The sequence below is a fragment of the Elaeis guineensis genome, chromosome 4, assembly GCF_000442705.2.
Source record: "Elaeis guineensis isolate ETL-2024a chromosome 4, EG11, whole genome shotgun sequence".
NCBI lineage: Eukaryota > Viridiplantae > Streptophyta > Magnoliopsida > Arecales > Arecaceae > Elaeis > Elaeis guineensis.
Genome location: NC_025996.2, coordinates 883,421 through 905,583, shown reverse-complemented (window position 1 = coordinate 905,583; position 22,163 = coordinate 883,421). Strand labels below are relative to the sequence as shown.

Below are 22,163 nucleotides of genomic sequence, written 5' to 3'. Positions count from 1 at the left end.
TGCATTTTTTGTAAAATGTTTGAAAAACAACAACAACAGGACAAAAACAAAAACAACAACAACAACAGACCGCAAGAACTAAAATAATTCAATCCTACCGGTAGCATACTTCCAACATACGGTTGACAAATCAGCACAAGGCTACTAGAAAACTGTTTGTTATATTGGAGAACAAAACCAACAACAGATGGCAAGAACCCAAGTAATTCAATTTTACTGGTAGCATACTTATAATATACAACTGAGTGAGGCATCAACACGGTCCCAGGCATTAACTTCATAAAACAGCAGTCCAACACCAACAATGGCATTTGAAAAAGCAGTCAAAAAGAAGCAAACCAAATTGAAATCGATCCAGTTGATTTTTTTGCCCAAAAAAACAGACGGCCATCTTGTCATTTAATATTAAGAATTCTTACAAACCTAATGCCTGCTGCCACTCAGGCCTGAGACATGACTGGAATTTCAATATTAACTCCATCTAGTTCAGCAGTTGGATGTGGATGGTTGGTGCTTGTCACTGGTCGAGGAGTTGGCCCCGTCCCTTGAGATCTACGATGGTTTTCTGAGCCAGCCAGCCATCTTCTCCTCCATCTCAATAACTCAACAACAAGAGAACTCACACTCATTGCAACGCCAAATCCAGCAAACGTGGCAAGGATGATAGATATGACAGTTTGCATATGAAACTGCACTTGCAAATGCAAAATGGATTGTAAAGGATCCAAATCATCCATATGGATTTAACGAAGAGCATATTGGGGGATTCTCCCACTTACATATGAGTAGAAAAGATGAGCAAAGAAAACAACCAGCAGAAACTGAACTGCTGCATAGACCCAAATATATCGCTTCATCACTGCATATTCCAATCACAAAAGAAACCATCAGAAAATATCTGGCAAATTTTTATGTCTCTTGCTGTAGAAGCATTGTAATCTTCTAGTGAACTATAGTTTTGCTTAGTACCCATTGTGGATGAAGTCAGAGATGCAAAAAGACCCAAGATGCAAGAAAAAGGCAAAGAGATGGCTAGAGCAGCAGTACCATTGTCTGCAACCTGCCAACAACAGTAGTCATGATGATGCTAGTTTAACAGAAATAAAGAAGCCTTGCAACTTGTGTATCTTACCAACAGTTGTTCGAGGAAGCAAAAGTAGGCAAGCATGCTTACAATTACGAGGATAGGCATGTCATGCCAGAACCTAACAACAAAATGCAGAATAAATCATTACAAGCATACACCAGAGCAACTTGTGGAACAAGCATTGCTGAGTTGATTTAATTTCATAATGAAACCTTGTGAGGTTTACAGTTGATGGTAGAGAACTATCTTCGATCCTTGACTCATGATGCTCGAACTAGGGTGACATTAAGTTTAACTAATTCGGAAATTTGACAAGTTTGTTGAATGCAAAATGTTTGAAGCAATTATCATAAGGAGTCATCTGGAAAAGAAAGGTCAAACCTCATAAATTATTAAATTGTTAGGTCTCACATGGTTTTAAAAATTTTGAGTCTGCTAGAGGAAAGGCACTCTGGAAACACAGAATTGAGAGTTGAGATTGTGACCTTATCCTCAACCTGATGACAAAATTGGAGAAGAAAGCATAGCTAGATTGCCATACAGCATCAATTAACACCACTATTACTTACTGAATTTACCAACGCTGAAGTACAGGTTCTCATTAAATAGAATATTGATGGAGATTGCCAGTACATAGACTAAAGAACACACATAGGCTTTACGAACTCGCGGAAACACTCTTATACATATGGTAGCAAGATTTTCATCTTGACTGAGATATCGATATATATTGGTATTAGGCAACCATTGATATGATCTATGTTATAATATCAGTTGACATAAACAAATATAACCTAAGATATCAGCCAATAAGATGTCAATATATCCACAAAGATTCTCCAATCACTTTTTTAAGCATCTTAAAAGCAGTTTATAATATAAATTTTACCATATTAGTGAAGATTTCAATATATCAATTTTCACATATCTGCTGAGATCTTGGAAAATATTGGGCTTATCCAAAACGTGGCCACCTTCCACATCAGCCAATATAAAGTAGATCTATACATACAAACATACAGAGAGAGAGAGAGAGAGAGAGAGAGAGTAGAGCTAATATATGGGCATCCACACAAAAGTCCTAATAAGGTCAGTCCTGACCACCGAGGGCCCAACGCTAATGATCCAAGCCATTAGATATAATCTACTGTATCTAGACTTCTTCCCATCCAAAAAAAATTGATTTGGAGATCCCTAGTCCATACATATAGTAGTCAAAAAAACATCCATTGTTTTGTATTTTTCAACTGTCCAGTTTTATCATTGGACGCATGAATTGATGACAGGCTAAGAATCTCCAATTACATGATTTTTCTTTTTTTTGGTAGTAAGCAGTTTAGAAATAATAGATCATATCTAAAGGCTCGGACCATTGATGGCTAGACCACCGGTTTTCCAATCAAAACCGACATTATTAAAAAAGTTGTGTGGGTGTTCACATATTATACATATACATACATACATACATACATAAAATCACTAGTGGATATTTGGCTATCTTTAGCTTAAAAATTTTACCTGAAAATATGACAAAAGAAAAAGGTTGAGAGGTAGATGAGCAGGTGACTAATGCATGCAATGGTTCTGATGCCCTACCAAAAGTTCTTATGTCAGCTTCCCAATTACACGGTGATTACTTTCTTGCCTCGCAGAGAATATTCTATCTCTATCATCTAGTCATTCCTTGGTATTTCACTCATCAGCCTCTCTCTCTCTCTCTCATATATGAACATTCCAATTTTTGGAGATTAGTAGGGGCTAATACCCACCTTTCCATCCTATACCTACTCGACCCCTTGAGATTTATTCCAACCAGAATCAGAACCCCACCTGCTTGTTCAAAGTCAAAGTTGATTCCATTTGAGCAAGCACTCAATGGTCATATGCACACAATCTTTTTTATGAAAATTTGAAGATTTTAGATGTGAAGCCTATGGGAAGCATGAACCTGAATTGCTAGATGAGATTCAAGAAATATCTTTTACCAAATGGAGGTACTCCCATCATAAAGTTACAACCAATAATTAACTTGTGCTTTCTGTTATTCGCCCATCTAAATTTACCATCATATTCTGATTGTGATTCCACTAGCATATATTTCATATATGCACATTTTATCTTGCTCTTTACTACAATATCCTTTTTCCCAGGGATGCACTCAAGACCTTTGGAAAACAAAGTCTTTGTTTTCCTAAAGCAACTCTTTTATATGTAAGGCCCAGAAGGGGCCTTAAATGACAAGCCATAAGGGCCTAATTAGACGCCCGGTAGGCTGTCCACCAAATATACCATTTATGCTGATGGTTTGGGACTAGTTTATCTAGAGGGAGAGGTGGTTTATCCACATAGGAACTTTGGCCATGCATCTAAATAATAAGTTAGATTACCTTTTCAGATCAGTAGGTTGTCCAAGAAATACAGGAACTAGTTACCAACATCAGCTCCCCTTTTACTGTTCCAATCTCATTCAACAACTTTATTTTCAGCTGTATCTCTAAGGGGAAGCCTTGCTGGAATATCTCCCAGGACTGATAAGATCTTCCAGAATCCAAGCAGGAAGTAAAGATAATCATATGTTTTAAAAGATACAATATGATTTCTATCTTAAAATTCAGGTCCTGATTTTCCTAAAAGTGAAGAAATGTTCCAAATACAATGAGTTTAAACTTCCAAAGATGAGGTTCCTATATTCCCAAAAGACAAGACTTCATTAATGCTTTAAGGTGTTACGACAGAATTCTAAGCGGTCTTCGAACATTTACGATACCAAATTCAGCACACAATTAGCAATTTCGGGGCTAGAATTTTTAGTTCATGGAAAAGTGAAGAACCACATATTGATTATGATGAATGTTAATAAAACAGAATACTCGTTTCTCCAATACATAGTTTACTTATAACAGCATCCTCAAGTTGCATGTGTCTGTGTAAACAAAAGAAAACTTATACATCCTAAAAAGGAAACACAAGAAGTTTGCAATTACTTGCCTGTATCTATACACCGTTGTTTGATTTGAGGTATTACCAGTGCGTGTAGCAGATGTCTGAACACTTCGTATCCGTAACAGGGTAACAGGTAGGTTCTGAACCTCTTGCTTACAAACTTCACAATTTCTATTACCCTTGATGCTAAACCACTTCATAGCACATTCTTGATGGGCTAGAGCAAGGTCACCCTTGCAGTTACATTCCAATTTAAGAGTATCACTTCCCTCACTCAGCTCAATCATACAAATTCGACAAACAGCCTCTTCCTCAGGTATATCCTCACCATCATCACCAATTTCTGAATTATGAAACTAGACAAAACATAGGTTGGTTATCGATGATAAAGAGCAACTATGACAATGAAAAGCAAATGAACCAAGAAACTATGCAAAAAAACCACTGGTGTTTCCATCTTTTTCAATTTGCTAGTTGTTCAAAACTATAGGCTGAGAGCAACTGCAAGAGGATTTAAACCTAATAATGCACAATAGAAACATCCATAAAACTATAATATTTTCTTCTTCAGATATTGTTACTGTGATGAATATTCTAATGTCACATATTATGACAAAAAGAATGTGTGACATACCACAATCTACAGCAGTGATGACCTCTGGCACAGCAGCACTGGTGCCCACTACTTGTGGCGTAGAAGGAATTACTCGAAGTACACCGCCTAAAGAATCCATCCTTTTAATACTCCTTGTTTTGATACTTTTAGCATTTGAGGGTAGCGAAAGTGAACGAGAAATATGCCGTTGAAATTCTTTTTTCTGCCAAGGTGAAAAGGTTCTGTCAATGTTCAATAAAGTAACATTCAGTATGCGGATGCATTTCAAACAATCCTCAAGTTGGTGTCTTGGCATGCTCAGATGCATAAACATCTATGTCAAGGTGGCTCACATGCAGATGTTTGTGTGCATTTTACAAGATCCTGATGTATCACATTTAATGTTTATATGTTCTTTAAACATGTATTATACTCATATAAAAGGATTCAAGTGCCCCTGCATAATGCATTGCTTATTTGCGGTTAGTTGGAACTTTTTCCTTTATAGGTTTGCTCAATTTGACTTCTTCCAGTGATCAAATCAAGAAAAGCTGAATCAATTCCTTGCCTATTTTCCCTTTTGCAGCTAGTGTATGGTCTTTTTACCCACTTGTTGCTTGGACCTTTGCTTCTTTACGGAGTCAGTCTGATGGTGTTGGCCACCATGGAGTCTCAATTGCTCTCCTTTGTGTCATGAACAGCCCAATCTCCAAGTACGTCAGGTATTTTTCATTGTACACAAGAATAATACATACATTACATAAGGTACTTTACATTGTAGACAAGAAGAATTAATGCCCATACAATAGGCTTTCTTACAACATGGTTCATGAATAAAAGCTACATGGTCCTTTCTCATGCTCAATTTAGTTTTATATTTCTTACCTGACAACTATATCTGATGAGAAAGCATGCAGGATAAAAGCTTTAAAGAATTTAACCTCTTTGAAATATGTAAGCTGACCAAGCCTGAGTAATTTTAGGGTATATAAAGAAAGTGTGGTGATTTCTCATAAACAGCGCATCTGTAAGAAAAACTAAACAAAAAGAAAAGATAGTGTGCATGCACAGACATACACAAGTACTCAAGCACAAATGCACATTGCATAATATAACTTGTCAAATTTCATTCAAAATGCTTAAATTTGTATAACAAAGAACACACTCCTCATGGATGGGAAATGACTTACTTCCAAGGAGATGCTATCATTTACACTAGCTTCATGGAAAGTATTGTCATCTAGAACTTCGGGTGGGTCAGTTGGTAGGGACGATGTTCTTCTCACAGTAGGGCTGAATATCTTTGTAAAAGAAAATGACCTCAGGACAGAAGGTTTCTCTCGCCTTCCTCCAGATGATGCCTCCAGAACTTGAACATCATCTTTCTCAATTTCCAAAGCTGAACTGCGAAACTTGAAGCTTAATCCTGGGAGGAGATTTTTTATGGAGGGTCTAGCTTTAGATGAAGATGAACATGGTGAAGCCTGTATTCTTGCAGATGCAGGACTGCATGTGGGGAGATTATTCACTCTAGTGGAAACAGAACCAGGTGTTGAAGGTATATATTTTTTCACTAAATTCATAGAGGAAACTCCCATACTTCTTGGGGGTATCTCAATGGAAAGGTTAGGTCGTTTTCCTTGGTGAACAGATGTAAGATCTTCAATTACTCCGCTCATTGCACCACCATCCTGGAAAAAGAAGAAGAAGAAGAGAAAGAAAAGGATATAAGTATCCTCCTCCAATAGTAGTACTACAAGAACATAATTCCCAGAAAAGGGACATCTTTAGATACATTATACATGCTGCAAATTTCTGGTGGAAAAACAATGATGGAAGCAACTTCCACATGAAATTGCAGAAATTTTTAGCAGTGAGTTAAAAAGGATCCAAAAAAACATTAGAACTACAAAAAATGGCATCGTCCTTTTTTTTAAAAAAAAAAAAAAAAAGGAAGAAGAAACCATTCCATTCTTCATAATCCGAAGGTATATGCTTATTTCAATATTAGTGATGCAAATGATGCAACACACCAAAAAAATACTATATTAGATATCAGGGAAGACCAGATACAAAGGGGAGAGGGAGGAGAGAATCAGAAAGAGTGACTATCCTAATAGCACATGAAATCCAAGTTTCCTCAAACTCTTCCTCGCAACTGGATCCTGTTTTATTTCATACTGTTTACAAATCATAACTTGATTCATTTTATTTCATACATATGTCATTAAACAATAATAGTGTAAAGGTAAAGGACTGAAACATGAAAATAAGTTAACAGAATTAGCTGATATGACTCAAGGGAGGATATATAATTCTGAAAGTCCTCTAATCAAAGGATGGGAAAGAAAGGACAAAATTCATCAGATTACCAGGAGTGAGGTGGCCCCACCCTGAAACAGAGGTATACATACACAGAGCGACTGAGTATGTCAGCCTTCTTTCCTTCTTTAGTGACAAGAGGCTGGGAAACAGGAGGCTCTAGCAGAAGCCATGCATACACTTCCTTACTTTGAGAAATCACCAACCATGATGCTAGAGTGAGGCTCCATCCAAGAAAAGCCTAAGGACCAAAGAGCAAGGGAGTGTTTTAGCAGCACATGCTACCATCATTGGTTTGGACTACAAGATTCAGTTGATTCTCTCCCTCTCAATCATTCCTCTAGCATAAAGAGGGCAAATTTTGTTCTGATGCCCCCAATATAACATCAATATTTGTGAAAATGATTATTTCTTTTTCATGAGTTGGCTGGTGTAAGAAGAAATGATATTAGTGAAGGATCGGATAGCGCACCGGATTGGTTCGGATCAGATGCAGCGGAATTCAAAAATTTTTTATCCGATCCGACGTGCGAGACTTAGATCCAAATCAGATAAAATCATAATAAATAGCATATTAAATAATAGAAATCAGCATGCATAAGAGATAAGAGGTGATCTCATCACCGTGCACAAGTAGACGATCTCTGCGATTGATGATCCGATGATCTCTGAGGTTCGCTGTGGAGCCGCGCACATGCCCGACCTCTACAGATATCCACTTGGACTTGATCTAGAATGCCTTCTCCTTGACCAATCCGCCTACTCCTAGGCAGAATTGCAAGATCCTTGATCAGATTCAAATCTGATCTCTGACAGGACTCCGATCAGCCTCTGATCGCAACTTTTTTGACTCTTCACATAGAACTGATGGCGTTCGATATCTTGAACCCACCAGATGGCTCATCCAACACCCTTGGACATGGAAGAGGGATAGATATCAGAGATAGAAGAGGGAGGAGGTGTGGAAAGAAGGGAGGCGCGGGAAATGATCTGTGCTGTGACCTCTCTGGTTGATCAAAAAAAACCCCTTTTTATAGGAATCTGATCAGATCAAACACCTTAAAATAGGACTCTCCTAGGCCCGCCCCAATCTGATTTCTCCCTTATTTTGTCGCATAAAACCAATGAGAAATTCAGATTGGCGTGGAGATAGGATAAAGTTGTTGTCGTCTCATTCTAATCCACATCCGATTCGAATTCAAACGGTTTAAATTCGAAGTTGAATTCAAATCTGAATTTAAATTCAAAAGAGATCAAATCTCTTATCCTCATCCACTAGTGGATGAGGCTTATCCCTCTTATTCTCCCTTATCTGATTTGGACGACACACATATGGATCCAATCCATGTGGGTGCGCCCCATCACTTGGCTGAACAACATTGAGTGGCACCAACATTTGACGCCCATATAAATCTAACCTAATTAGGTCAAATTCGAACTTGGATGAACCAACATTTGGAACCCAATTGGAAGTTGCACCAAATTGATTAAATCCTATCTAATAGGACTCAAAATTAAGGAGGAAAAAATAGATTTAACCATATGCTAGCATGATTTTTTTAAACCCAAAGCTAGAACTCAATAGCTCCTAACCCAATTAGACTACACTTAGCCTAATTGTACAATCAAGACCAAAATCCTTATTTGTGTGATCCCATAGGTCCAATTCTGCCTGATAGTGAGATATATTGTGATCTCTACCATCAACATCATCGAAACTCTTTTAGATAGATCGAAACTCTTTTCAATTCAACCAATTAGAATTATTGATCATCGAAATAATTCTAATTAGTCCCGCAATCCATTAAATGACATCTAGCAGTATGTAGTGGCAACCCAGCAGAACTGAAGGATGAACCTCTAGATACAATTATCGTATGATTCGGTTCTTCTATCATGAGTCCCAACAGAACCGAGGTCAAGGTAAATTCATCAAACCTCATATCTGTCATATGATAGAATCAATCGATTCGAGTCCGATGTGAAACCCAATAGGAACTCTTTTCTATCCTTCACATTTCCATGGCCATGGGCTTTTGGACTCAATCTCATGATTTACATCGGACTGCTCCTCTACCGAGGTCGATAGATCCCATCTTGATGCAATCCAATTCCTACAATGAAATACTGCAGCCAACATACACCTCAAGACTCCGTATGGCTAGAAATCGAGTTATGATGTAGTCAAACTATAGCACCCTCAAGGTGAACTGTCGATGCATCTCAGGTTAGAGAACTAAACACACAACCGCAGCTATAAATATGTCACTGATGAGAAGGTAGATATCCTTGTGACTGTTCGTAAATGGTCACGCTCAGTATCTTTGTTTTTAACAAGCACCTATACTTTCGCTCTGGTGTCTTCATACCGTAAATTCAACACTCATCTATCCAAAAAAAATGATCATACACCAATCTTTCAGATCAATCACCGTCCTCATCATGATCCTATGATTGAGAGCAATTTATGAGTTAACAAAGATTAGCACATGTCTCAAATTCTCAATTCTGGAGAATATATGTTATCTTGTCCATTAATCTAATGGATGATTCACAGAAACTATTAAACACACATGTGAATGAAAAAAATTCAATTTTATTAATATCAAAATAAAATTATAAATTATGTCCTAAAAATATTTTACAAGTGTCAGCCAATCTGACTTTTAGGACATACATCTAACAAACTTTCACTTGATCTAAAGTCAATTGACCACAAATCTAAGTCCCATTTTCTCAATATGGGCTTCAGTCTTTTACTGGCTCAACAGCTTCGTCAGTGGATCAGTCATGCTATCCGTAGTGTCGACTCTCATCACCTTGATGCATCCTTTCTCGAGGTAATCGCGGACGAGGTGAAATCGCCGCTTGATGTGCATAAATTTCTGATGAGACTTCAGCTCCTTAGCTAGGACTATGGCACCGTTGTTGTCGCAGCAGAGAGGGATGGCATCTGATGGCATCACTCCAAGCTTTGCAACAAACCTTTTGAACCAGAACGCCTCCTTCACAGCCTCCGATGCAGCGATGTATTCTACTTCCATGGTGGAGTCTGCTATCACAATCTGCTTGAAACTCTTCCAGTTGACAGCGCCACCATTGTACAAAAAAATATTTTCTGATGTCAACTTCCGATCATCGATATCAGACATGAAGTCTGAATCAATATACCGCTGCACCTTCAGTTCTCCATTCTCAAAGATCAGAAACATATCCTTAGTCCTTCTCAAGTACTTAAAGATACACTTCACAGAAGTCCAGTGTTTTTCTCTGGATTTGACTAATATCTACTTGTAACACTCGTAGTATGAGCGATATTAGGTTGTGTACAAAGCATGACGTACATGAGGCTCCCTATAGCCGAAGCATAAGAGATATGGCTCATGCGTTCAATCTCTTCCGGTGTGTTGGGGCACATCTTTTTGGAGAGTTGAATGCCATGTCTGAAGGGTACAGGACCCCTCTTGGAGTTCTCCATGCTGAACCTTTTCAGCACCTCAATTTACATCTTTTGTGATAGTCTCAACATCCTCCTAGATCTATCTCTACAGACCTTTATTTTCAAAATGAAGGATGCCTCTCCTAGATCTTTCATAGAAAACTCTTTAAATAACCACACTTTGACCGAGGTCAACATGAGAATATCATTCCCAATCAGGAGAATGTCAACCATGTACAATACGAAAAAAATAACAGCGCTCTCACTGACCTTCTTGAATATAACGGCTCCTCGTTCTTGATGAAACCAAACGATTTGATTACATCATTGAACCGAGCAATCCAGCTCCGAGATGCTTGCTTTAGTCCATAAATGAATCTAGGCAATTTGCAAACCTTATATCACCATCACTGAAAGTGAAACCAAACGGCTGTTCTATATAGATACCTTCCTCAAGATACCTATTCAGATAAGCCATTTTTACATCCATTTTCCATATTTCGTAATCAAAAATGCTGCAACAGCAAGTGCGGATGAACTTAAGTATGGCAACAAACGAGAAGATTTTCTGATAGTTAACATCTTCACACTGACTATACCCTTTTGCCACGAGCCTAGCCTTAAAAATCTCTACCTTTCCATCTGCATCTATCTTTCTCTTGAAGATCCATTTACACCCAATAAGTATAATATCTTTAGATAGATCTTCCAAGATCCAGACTAGATTTGAGTATATTAAGTCAATTTCTAACTTCATTGCCTCTAACCACTTCTCGAAGTCGATATCTGATATCGCCTCGTTATAGGTTTTGGGGTCATCTCCATGTATCCCATTTTCTGTGAGCAACATTTTTTTTACATCCTCTGAGATAATACCTAAGTACCTCTCAAGAGGATGAAAAATCCTACTAAACTTATGAGGTGGAGGTGCGTGGATCGGCTCAGACTGAATTGGTTCCTCAGGTTTCAAGGCTCGCTGCTCTTTGAAGACTTTCTTTTCGAGTCTAATGTCTTCCCATGTCTCTATCTTGAATAAATTATTTTTCAAAAAAAACTGTATGTCGACTTACAATCACATTATGATCTTTCGGAAGATAGAAATAATATCCTAACGACTCTTTAGGATATCTGATAAAACGAGCCTAAAGGACCTAGATTTTAACTTATCCATCTGTTGTCGTTTGACATGGGCCGGATAACCTCAAATCTTGAGATGACTCGATTTCTTACCATGCCATATCTTATATGGTGTGGTAAGAACGGTTTTAGATAGAACCCTATTCAGTACATATATTGCAGTCAAAATACAATATCCCCAAAGAAAATCAAGAAAATCTGTGAAACTCATCATGGAACGGACCATAACTAATAAGGTCCGATTTCTCCATTCTGAAACCCTATTGAGTTGAGGCATTCCAGATGAAGTCCACTATGAGATAATTCTATGTTCCTTAAGATAATCCAAAAATTTTTCACTAAGATACTCACCTCCTCGATCTGATCGAAGAGCCTTAAGGGCTTTCCGATTTATTTTTTCACTTCATATTTGAATTCTTTGAACTTTTCAAAGACCTCAGACTTGTGTCGCATAAAGTACACATACCCATACCGTAAAAAATCATCGATAAATGTAATAAAGTAGACAAAACCTCCTCTGACCGACACATCGAATGGACCGCAAACATTAGAATGCACCAAAGCAAGTAACTCTGTGGTCCTTTCTCCATATCCTACAAAGGACAGCTTGATCATTTTGCCTTGAAGGTATGATTCACAGACCGAATATGACTTGAAAGTCAACGGACTCAATAATCCGATTTTCTTCAATCTGTTAATCCTGTCTTCTGCAATGTGACCTAGCCTTAGGTACCATAAATACTTTTCATTTACATTATCTCTAAAACGTTTGGAACCTATAGCATTTATATTTTACTCGATACAGTAAACAGAAACATCAATATGTAACTGAAAAAGACCATTGATAAAAAATCATTTTCAACTTTATTATTTCTCAAATAAATAGTACAATAGTCCTTAAAAAAATTAATTACATAATCTTTCTGTGTTAAACAAGATACAGAAATCAGATTTATGCTAGCGACAGGTACAAAATAACAGTTTCTCAAAATCAAAATATTCTCCAATGATAATCATAGAGGATAGGTTTTCCCAGCCACAGCAGCAATTTTTGCTCCATTCTCAATGTGTAGGATCATTTCTCCATCCCTCAACCTCCTGTTATCCTCAAGATCCTGCAAAAAAATGCATAAATGAGCATTAGATCCAGAGTCAAGCACCAAACTGCATGCAGAAAAACCTGTCAGATTTGTTTCTATGACGAGTATACATCCAGAAGGTCCATCCTTCTTATTCTTCAGGGTCGCCAGATAAGTTGGACAGTTCCGCTTCCAATGGCCGTCTTTATCACAGTAGAAATACTTTCTCTTCTCGACAGCCTTTTTCTTCGAAACCTCCTTATTCTCCTTCTTCTTGCTCTCCACTTTTTGCTTCTTTACGGACTTTTTCTTCTTCCCAGTAAACTTTCTCTTGGAAGAAGTCTGCTCCACAGCAAATACAAAACCCCTTGAACTCTTTATGGTACTTTCAGTTGTAACCAGCATGTTGACCAACTCGTAGATGGTGCATTGGATCTTATTCATATGAAAGTTTATAATAAACTTCCTATACGAATCAGTCAAGGACTGCAGAATGAGATCAACCTGCAAATCCTTATGCATAGACAACTTGAGCTTCTCAAACTCCTCGAGGTCCTTGATCATTGTCAGACAATGATCGTGGACCGACTGTCCATCACACATCTTCATCTCGAAGAGTCGCTTGAATACTTCAAAGTGAGCTGCGCGACTCTGCTCACCATACAACTCTTGTAGGTGAGTCAGCATCTGTCTGACAGTAGTCATATCCTCATGTTGGCGTTGCAATTCATTAGACATTGACGCCAACACGTAGCACCTAACTTTGTTGTCATCGTCCAACTACTCATGAGACGCTCTCTGATCAGCGATTGGACGGGCTGAAAGAGGAGAAAGGTCCTGGTCAAGAGCATAGGCCAATTTTTCAAAACTCAAAATAATTTTTAAGTTTCAGAGTCAATCCTTAAAATTTGGTCCAATAAACCTATTGATTTATAAGATACAAGCTAGGATATTAGAAGCAGATATTGTTCCTACAGAGAGTCAAAATTTCTAATTAGATTTTGTAATTGACTTAATCAATTTATTTTAAAAATTTTATTTTTAAAATAAAATAGAGCTCACACTATTTTTTCGATTTCCCACTCTCTTGGAAGAGAAGCGATGACCTCCATGATTAAGAGTCTTAAGTCAGTGCTACGGTCTCACCAATTGACTCATCATCTCACCTAAAAATTATTGATATTAGATCAATTGATAAGTGGACAACTCTTGTCCAGTGTTTCTCCAAACACATTGCAGCCAACTTCGGTCTCTAATTCATAGGCCTCACCATATCCGAAATATTGATCCATTTCTTAGTTAAGTCAGACCCACTGTTTGCGCGAAATAGATCCATCATTGGGACTCTCACCGTATCTGAAATATTAAGCCTAACCCCTCTCCAATTCGCAGCATCTCATGCCTAATAGTTATAGTTGCATCTTCTCAGTGCAACTGAATCACTGTATCCAGCCGAGAATAATCAACCCCGAAAAGAGCTCGCACAACTACAACGACGGAAGACCGCTAAACTTAATATTTTATTAAAAAAATTTGATTTAGATCTTTTCTTTAATTAGTCATAATGATTATGACTAATCTAGTGGCATGAACTAGCTCGAGTTCAACAAGTTGACTTAATACAGAAACTAACCTTCCAAAATGGCCACATAAGTTAAGATGTATGAGGATCCCCCTATTGCTTTCCTTAGACACCAACGTAGTTGACCAAATCAGACAACGAAATCAATTAAAGAACCACAATCTATGTATTTATCTTAGACATCAAATTGGTTGATTAAAATCGATCAAGTTAACCTATTGACCCAGACTTGAACCACTGAGTCGAATTAGGTCTTAAATTGATCGATAACATATGACTGTTAATCGATCTGACCAAACTTACAACTATTGGGTTGATCTGAAGCACTCTTGACCTAAACCTAGTCAACTCTTGAGTCGGTTTGATCAACCACTCCCAATAGACCTAATTGACCTACCCACACCCTTAAACCCATGATTTATGAAATTGTGTCAGATCTAAATTCCCAATTAGATCTTTTGATTTCATCTTTAATTTCTAATTAAGTCCATGGGTCTTATATCTAAACAATTTAGGTTATAGATTGTATCATATACAAATTCTGTACACAGGACTAGGTCGACTCACCCTGGAATTAAGTCAGCTCAGTGAACTTAGTCGGCTCAGTTCAAGGACTAAATCGACTAACCTGTGACAAATAGAAATCCTATTGGCCTCAGCATGAAAACTTAGTCGGCTCAGTTGGAAACTGAGCTGACCCTCCAGGGTTCTGGATTGACTCAAACAAGGACTGAGTCGACCCAACAGGCATGCCAGCAGCAGATTTCAGGATTTCATCATTTTCTTGTAATCCATGCATAACAAAAGTTCTAATTTAGTAATTAAAATAATTTTAATAACTAAATAACTTAATCATGCATCAAAACTTAGGATTTTTGGATCTAGAGTTTTGTAAGAAAATAAGTTTTTCCTTTTCGCGGTTCTTCTTAATGGATGTATTCACATGGCATCCCTATACGTCATAAGAGCACCCTATCGAATAGAAAGAGAGGATCTTTAAACCCTACTTACTTCTATAACCGAACGGCTTAATAATACATTCATTCCGAGTACTAGACTACTCAGACAATAAAATAGGTCTGAACATATATCATATATATTAAAAAAGATCTAGTCTACCACATGCTGAATTTAAATCTAAAATAATTTTAGATCTAACTAAACATGCAATATTCAGATCTAATCTAAATATTTTCAAATCTAATCATTCTTTAGATCACATCTGAATTAGATCTGATCTAATTTAAATCTAAGATCCAACTAATCTGGTTCTGATACTAGTTGAAGAATCGGATAGCGCATCGGATCGATTCGGATCAGACGCAGCGGAATTCAAAAATTTTTTATTCGATCCGACATGCAAGACTTAGATCCAAATGAGATAAAATCATAATAAACAGCATATTAAATAATAAAAATCAGCATACATAAAAGATAAGAGATGATCTCATCACCGTGCATAGGTAGACGATCTTCACGATTGATGATCCAATGATCTTCGAAGTTCACCGTGGAGCTGCGCACGTGCCCGACCTCTACAGGTATCCACTCGGACTTGATCTAGGATACCTTCTCCTCGACCAATCTGCCTACTCCTAGACGGAATTGCAAGCTTCTTGATCAGATTCAAATCTAATCTCCGACAGAACTCTGATCAGCCCCTAATCGCAGCCTTTTCGACTCTTCACGTAGAACTAAAGGCGTTCAACATCTTGAACCCACCAGATGGCTCATCCAACACCCTTGGACGTGGAAGAGGGATGGATATCAAAGATAGAAGAGAGAAGAGGCGTGGAAAATGATCTATGTGCCGTAACCCCTCTGGTTGATCAAAAAGAATCCCTTTTTATAGGAATCTGATCCGATCAGATTCCTTAAAATAGAAGGACTCTCCTAGATCCGTCCCAATTTGATTTCTCTCTTGTTTTGTCGCACAAAACCAACGAGAAATTCAGATTGGCATGGAGATAGGATAAGGTTGTTATCGCCTCATTTCAATCCACCTCCGATTCGAATTCAAACGGTTTAAATTCAAAGTTGAATTCAAATCTGAATTTGAATTCAAAGTAAATTCAAATCTCTTATCCTCATCCACTAGTGGATGAGGCTTATCCCTCTCATTCTCCCTTATCTGATTTGGGCGACACACATGGATCCAATCCATATGGGTGCGCCCCATCACTTGGCCGAACAACATTGGGTGGCGCCAACATTTGGCACCCCCACAAACCTAATCTAATTAGATCAAATTCGAACTTGGATGAACCAACATTTGGAATCCAATTGGAGCTTGCACCAAATTGATTAAATCCTATCTAACATGACTCAAAATTAAGGAGAAAAAAATAGATTTAACCATGTGCTAGCATGATATCCTTAAATCCAAAGCTAGGACTCAATAGCTCCTAACCCAATTAGACTACACTTAACCTAATTGTGCAATCCAAGACCAAAACCCTTGTTTGTGTTACTCCATATGTCCAATTCTGTCTGGTAATGAGATATGTTGTAATCTCTATCATCAGCATCATCGAAACTCTTTTAGATAGACCGAAACTCTTTTCAATTCAGTCAATTAGAATTATTGATCATCGAAATAATTCTAATTAGTCCCACAATCCACTAGTGACACCTAACAGTATGTACTGACAACCCAGCAGAACTAAAGGATGAACCTCTAATGCAGTTACTATGTGATTCGATTTTTCTATCATGAGTCTCGACAGAATCGAGATCAAGATAAACTCGTCAAACCTCATATCTGTCATATGATAGGATCAATCGATTCGAATCCAATGTAAAACCCAATAGAAACTCTTTTCTATCTTTCACATTGCCATGATCATGGACTTTTGGACTCAATCTCATGATTTACATAGGACTGCTTCTCCTCTACCGAGGTCGATAGATCCCATTTTGATGCAATCCAATTCCTACAATAAACATACTACAGCCAACATACACCTCAAAGCTCCGTATGGCTAGAAGATCGAGTTACGGTGTAGTCAAACTATAGCACCCTTAAGATCAACTGCCGATGTATTTCAGATCAGAGAACTGAACACACAACCGCAGCTATGAACATGTTACTAACAAAAAAGTAGATATCCTTGTGACTGTTCGTAAATGGTCACACTCAGTACCCTTGTTCTTAACAAGCATCTGTATTTTCGCTCCGGTGTCTCCACACCGTAGATTGAAGACTCATCTATCCGAAGAAAACAATCGTACATCAATCTTCCGGATCGATCACCATCTCCGTGATGATCCTATGATTGAGAGCAATTTATGAGTTAACTAAAATTAGCACATATCTCAAATTTTCAACTCTTGAGAATATGTGTTATCTTATCCATTAACCCAATGGACGATTCAAAGACACTATTAAACACAATGTGAATGAAAAAAATTCAATTTTACTAATATCAAAGTTAAATTATAAATTATACCCTAAAAGTATTTTACAAGTATCAGCCAATCTGACTTCTAGGATATACATCTAACAATTAGTGATATTAAAAGCAATAATATAAGAAAAGGTAAGTATGTACATATTTGTATGTATGTATGTACATTTATATGTCTGTATCCATATGTATGTATCTTTATATATGTGCTGCAACGAAGATGGCAAGAACAACCACCATACAAAGCTCTGGTATAAGTACAGCTAAAAGCATCGGCATCTAGCAGATGGGCGGGCAGAGTGGGAATGCCATTATACAGCTTCCTCAACTGCTTCCCAACTCCACTATATGATTGTGAAGCTCTTATATGATGGTAATATTCGGAGAAGATTCAAAACCTCCTCAAAGATGCAAGACTACTCAAGATAGTGAAAAGTGAAGAAAGTTCTAATACTATTGCTCCATATAAAACTTGTATAGGTGCATATTGGTTCTATACACATTGATATAATCCAACATTCACCTATGCGGATTGATATGGATGATACATAGGCATGCAATCCTGTATCATGTTCCCAACCTGCCGACATGGTAGTGAACGCAGACAAGCACTTAAAACCGTTGAGTGCATCAAAATAAAATATGATATATCAGTATCTCTCAACAATTACGTTTAAGAAATGCTTGTATATGTCGCCTAAGGATCCAGGATAATACATCGCACAAAGTTTTCACTCATTTAATCAATTTCTTGCAGAAAACTACTAATTGCAGTACAAAATAATTGGATTTGAACAAGTCTACGTGGCACTGTTGTAACCATTTGGGATTGACAAGGCCATACTTGATATGACAGAGAAGCCCGGTATAAGCCGAGCAAACATGTAGACCCAGTTATCTTGGGGTCGATTTATTATCAGTCTATATTAATCGAACCTCAACTTCAATTGATATCGCACGGGCTGCCATTGGTAAGGGAGAGGCGCATAAACTAACACGTGTAATCGAATTATTTTTAAATAATACTTTTTTTTTTTTTTCTTGAAAACTAATTCCAAGAGACCCAGCTCTTTAATTAGAGGATCGAGTCGTCCTAAAAATATATTAAGAAAATTAAAAAGATAAAAGGCAAAAGCAACATTGTCAAAGTAGAGTATACAAACAACCAAAAAGAAAAAAAAAGGAAAGAATAAGAAATGGAAGAGAGCACCAGGAAACCCTATTCTTTATGCATCACAAAATCATGCGTCCATGTCCAGAGGGAAAAGCAGAAGGTAAAATATATCCAGAGGAATTCTATGCACGAAAAGTGAAAGAACATTAACGGAAAAAAAAGGAAGACAGGAAAATAGAGCACTTCTTCATCATAGTTACCTGTTCTCGGGAATCCATGGAAATCAAGAAACCGAGCGCCCGACGAGATTATAGCAGCAGCCGCTAAGAACCAGAACCGAACAGAATAGAGCTCTAATGAGTTTTCTCAGAAGACGAAGATCGTGACTGAAATTTCAAGTGCCACCATCCCCTATCCGCTCCTCCCCTCTCTCTCTCCTCTCCCCGTCCGCTGGCCGCTTTACGCTACCAGTGTGATGGTGCAGGGAAAAAGAAGGAGCGGTGAGAAAGGGAAAAAGACAGAGGATGTTCGGAGGTGGTCGTCCCATCTGACAGCTCCATCAATCATCTTCTCACTGTTGAGTGTTGACATCTGCTCCCCACCCACCCTGATGATACGCATCACAAATATGGTCAGTTTACCCACTTACCATATTTTTTTCACAAAAAAGAGAGAGGGAGGGAGAGAGAGAGAGAGAGAGAATTCGAATAGGTGGAAAACAAGGGAAACGGCCGGTAAAATTTTGCGGCTGGGGCGGGAAACGAGGGGGTTTTCCGAACCGGATTGGGATGGATCTTCTTTCGCGACTTCGATCGTTCGATCGCGCGCCTCACATCTCTCAAAGCACTCCAACTCGGTGGACTCGCGCGAAGGAAGGAGGGTCGGTCTCCCATTACAACCCCGGTCCTTGTGAACGGTTGGCATTTTGGAGTAGTCTGCACCGAGAACTAAACAGCATTACAGTGGTTGTCGTGTCTTTACAGGAACAAGTATCTCGCATGGTGTTTGTTGGTACACATACCGGGGATTCGGATTTAACGATGCCCGGTTATTTACTTGTTATCATACCATGATAGCTATTATATATCCAGGACAATGGTAATTGCTGGTGTCATCAGATTAAAATAATATTTTACCCATTTACTTAATAGTTCTCAACAATTCAAGTTTTCATATCGATTACCTATATATTTTGTTCTGTAAGTAGTTCAACTACGTATGTCTCTCTTATAAATAGAAAAGTAAGCAAAATAATGTTGTTATTTCTTTTTCCCTGTTGCAATGACATACAACAATCTCTATACAAGTCATTATTTAGTTTCAAGATTTTCGGTCTAATGGTTGCTAAGCTAATACCACTCCTTATTTCTTTTATAAAGTTAGATGCGGGTTTTTAACTGGGATCTGTTATTTGGAGATATCATCACTAATTCAACATTTAAATCTTCAGCAATGTAGGGGACACAATTCATAGAGGGAGCTCCTTAGTAGAAATTTAATCACAAATTTGTGAAGGAACTTCTCGAAAGAAGTGCCACGGAATTTCCTGATCAAGTCACGTATATACATTGTTCAATTATAGCCGCACGTCTAAATTTCGTTTTTATTTGAATTCAATCCACTTTTTTCGCTGAAATGCAGTTGCGATTGCGATTGAAAGAATTAACTTAAAAGCTGAAGATTTCATAGTCCTGGCAACAATATTACATGGAGAGCGAATGACATCATCTTTTGCTCAGAGATGCTTTCTGCCTCCGCTCAAGAGACCGCTGAAGGGTTTACTAGAAGAGGTGGTCACGTTGCGAAGTCACATGACAAGACTCGGCATCGTCCATTGGATCATAGACCTCATTATTTTCGGGATGCGCCAGACATAGCCTTTCAAATTAAATTTAATAAATAGAAAAATTGGGTGGGTATTATTCCAAACACTTGCATTTCAAGAATAGATTTTTTTTTTTTTTGTTTTTTGATAAATGAAGAATAGAGTTGATATATGGCATAGGAACATAAGTTATCCGCACTCTCGAAAGCGTGTCTCGAGTAGTGTTGATGTTAGTCGGTGTTCATATCTGGCGCGACCAAATTTCTCAACCACAAGTTTAAGAAGTTTCTCCGTCCATTTATGTTTATGCTGCAACTTGGATTCCGTGATCAGCGACATTGCAGACGACCTGAATCATTAACAAAATAATTTAGGCTCTGTCTCTCGGTTGTGTACCTACAAAGCGGACTTTAACATGGTTGGAAGCAAGTTGAACAAATGAAGGAATGACGGATGATCCACCCCGCCACATAACGAACAAGACACATGGGAAGTGACTATGTCATAAAACTGGTAGTGGATGGTATGCAAGTTCAGCTTCCCAACCACTCTGAGTGGGTTAAAAACGATGATAATCTGATGGAAATGGGCACGGACCAAGCTTCACGATGATCCTAACCTCTCAATAACCGAAGCTCTAGATCATTTAAAAGCGGATAAGAAATTTCAGAATCTACAGCAAAGTTTATATTAGATCTGATGAAGCTGATACCAGGAACTACTGAAACACCAGACATGGCTCCCTAGTTATCAGCCTTCTTGAAATAAGAATTCTAGACAAACTGACTGGACCATACATATAAAAGGACTGGATCTTGCCTCTGTATGCTCTGGAGGAAGGTGAGAACTCTATTTACAAGTGAAAGAGATGGCTTATGACTGCAAGCACCGAGCGCTCCATTATTACGCTTTGAATGGGAACACATTAAGTATCAATTAAATTCCTTCATATGCCAAACACGCTATAATATGTTATCGCATCCCTTCAGGAAACACCGGAGCCAAAGGTAGTAGAGCCACAAACTTCGACCAAAAGCGTAAAGGAGAATATTTTATCTTCTAGTGTCTGCTTTAATGAGTGATAGTGCCTTCCATGTAAGAGAGGGCATGTGGTTTCATGCAGTCCGTCCATAGTGGTAACACGCGGACCTCCCACTACTAAAAAGCGGAGGGTGCCATAAGCTCTACGAAACTCATCTCTCCGAAACCTAACAATCACATGGCATAGGCAGGGTCCAGATAAACATGATATCAATGTTTCCAATTTACTACCACTATAATTGCTAGCCCTGCATTACCAATGGTTCCGGAGATTCCTCTGATGTCATGGACAGAAAGAATCCTTGAATATTTTGACAAGGCATAAGACGCTACTGTTTGGCAAAGGCAACGCAAATCATATAAAAAATGTGAATTTGAATTATAAAAATAAAACCTTTTAATAAATATAAAATGCCAGTATAACCTGATAGAGAGTGTCGGTCAGTTGCAATGATTTTCCAGCAATACAAAGACATGGAGCAGCTGTGCTTGAATAATCATACCATAAGATTCATCAACAGAAAACTTGGGGAAAAAAAAAATCAATTCATATCCTTTATAATCGTTAGCGACAATCTATTCCTGAGACTGC

At 38.0% G+C, this 22,163-nt stretch overlaps 1 protein-coding gene across 1 annotated transcript; it reads right to left on the bottom strand.

Moving 5' to 3' along the window:
- Positions 1–188: 188 nt before the first annotated feature.
- On the bottom strand, positions 189–19,612 carry LOC105044280 (uncharacterized). The gene is made up of 9 exons (XM_010922099.4): positions 19,485–19,612; positions 18,966–19,312; positions 5,816–6,316; positions 4,665–4,848; positions 4,076–4,373; positions 1,133–1,205; positions 970–1,060; positions 780–859; positions 189–689 (listed from the first exon to the last, which is right to left on the bottom strand). Exons 2-9 carry the CDS (start codon positions 18,981–18,983, stop codon positions 441–443), a joined length of 1,494 nt encoding a protein of 497 aa, XP_010920401.1. The 5' UTR covers positions 18,984–19,312; positions 19,485–19,612; the 3' UTR covers positions 189–440.
- Positions 19,613–22,163: the final 2,551 nt, after the last annotated feature.

Bases quoted from the DNA above. Each gene is read 5' to 3' on its own strand.
- LOC105044280 (XM_010922099.4), bottom strand. The intron at 1,061-1,132 runs GTAAGATACACA...TGTTGTTGGCAG, and splicing joins GCTTCCTCGAACAACTGTTG to GTTGCAGACAATGGTACTGC. The intron at 690-779 runs GTAAGTGGGAGA...TTGCAAGTGCAG, and splicing joins CTCATCTTTTCTACTCATAT to TTTCATATGCAAACTGTCAT.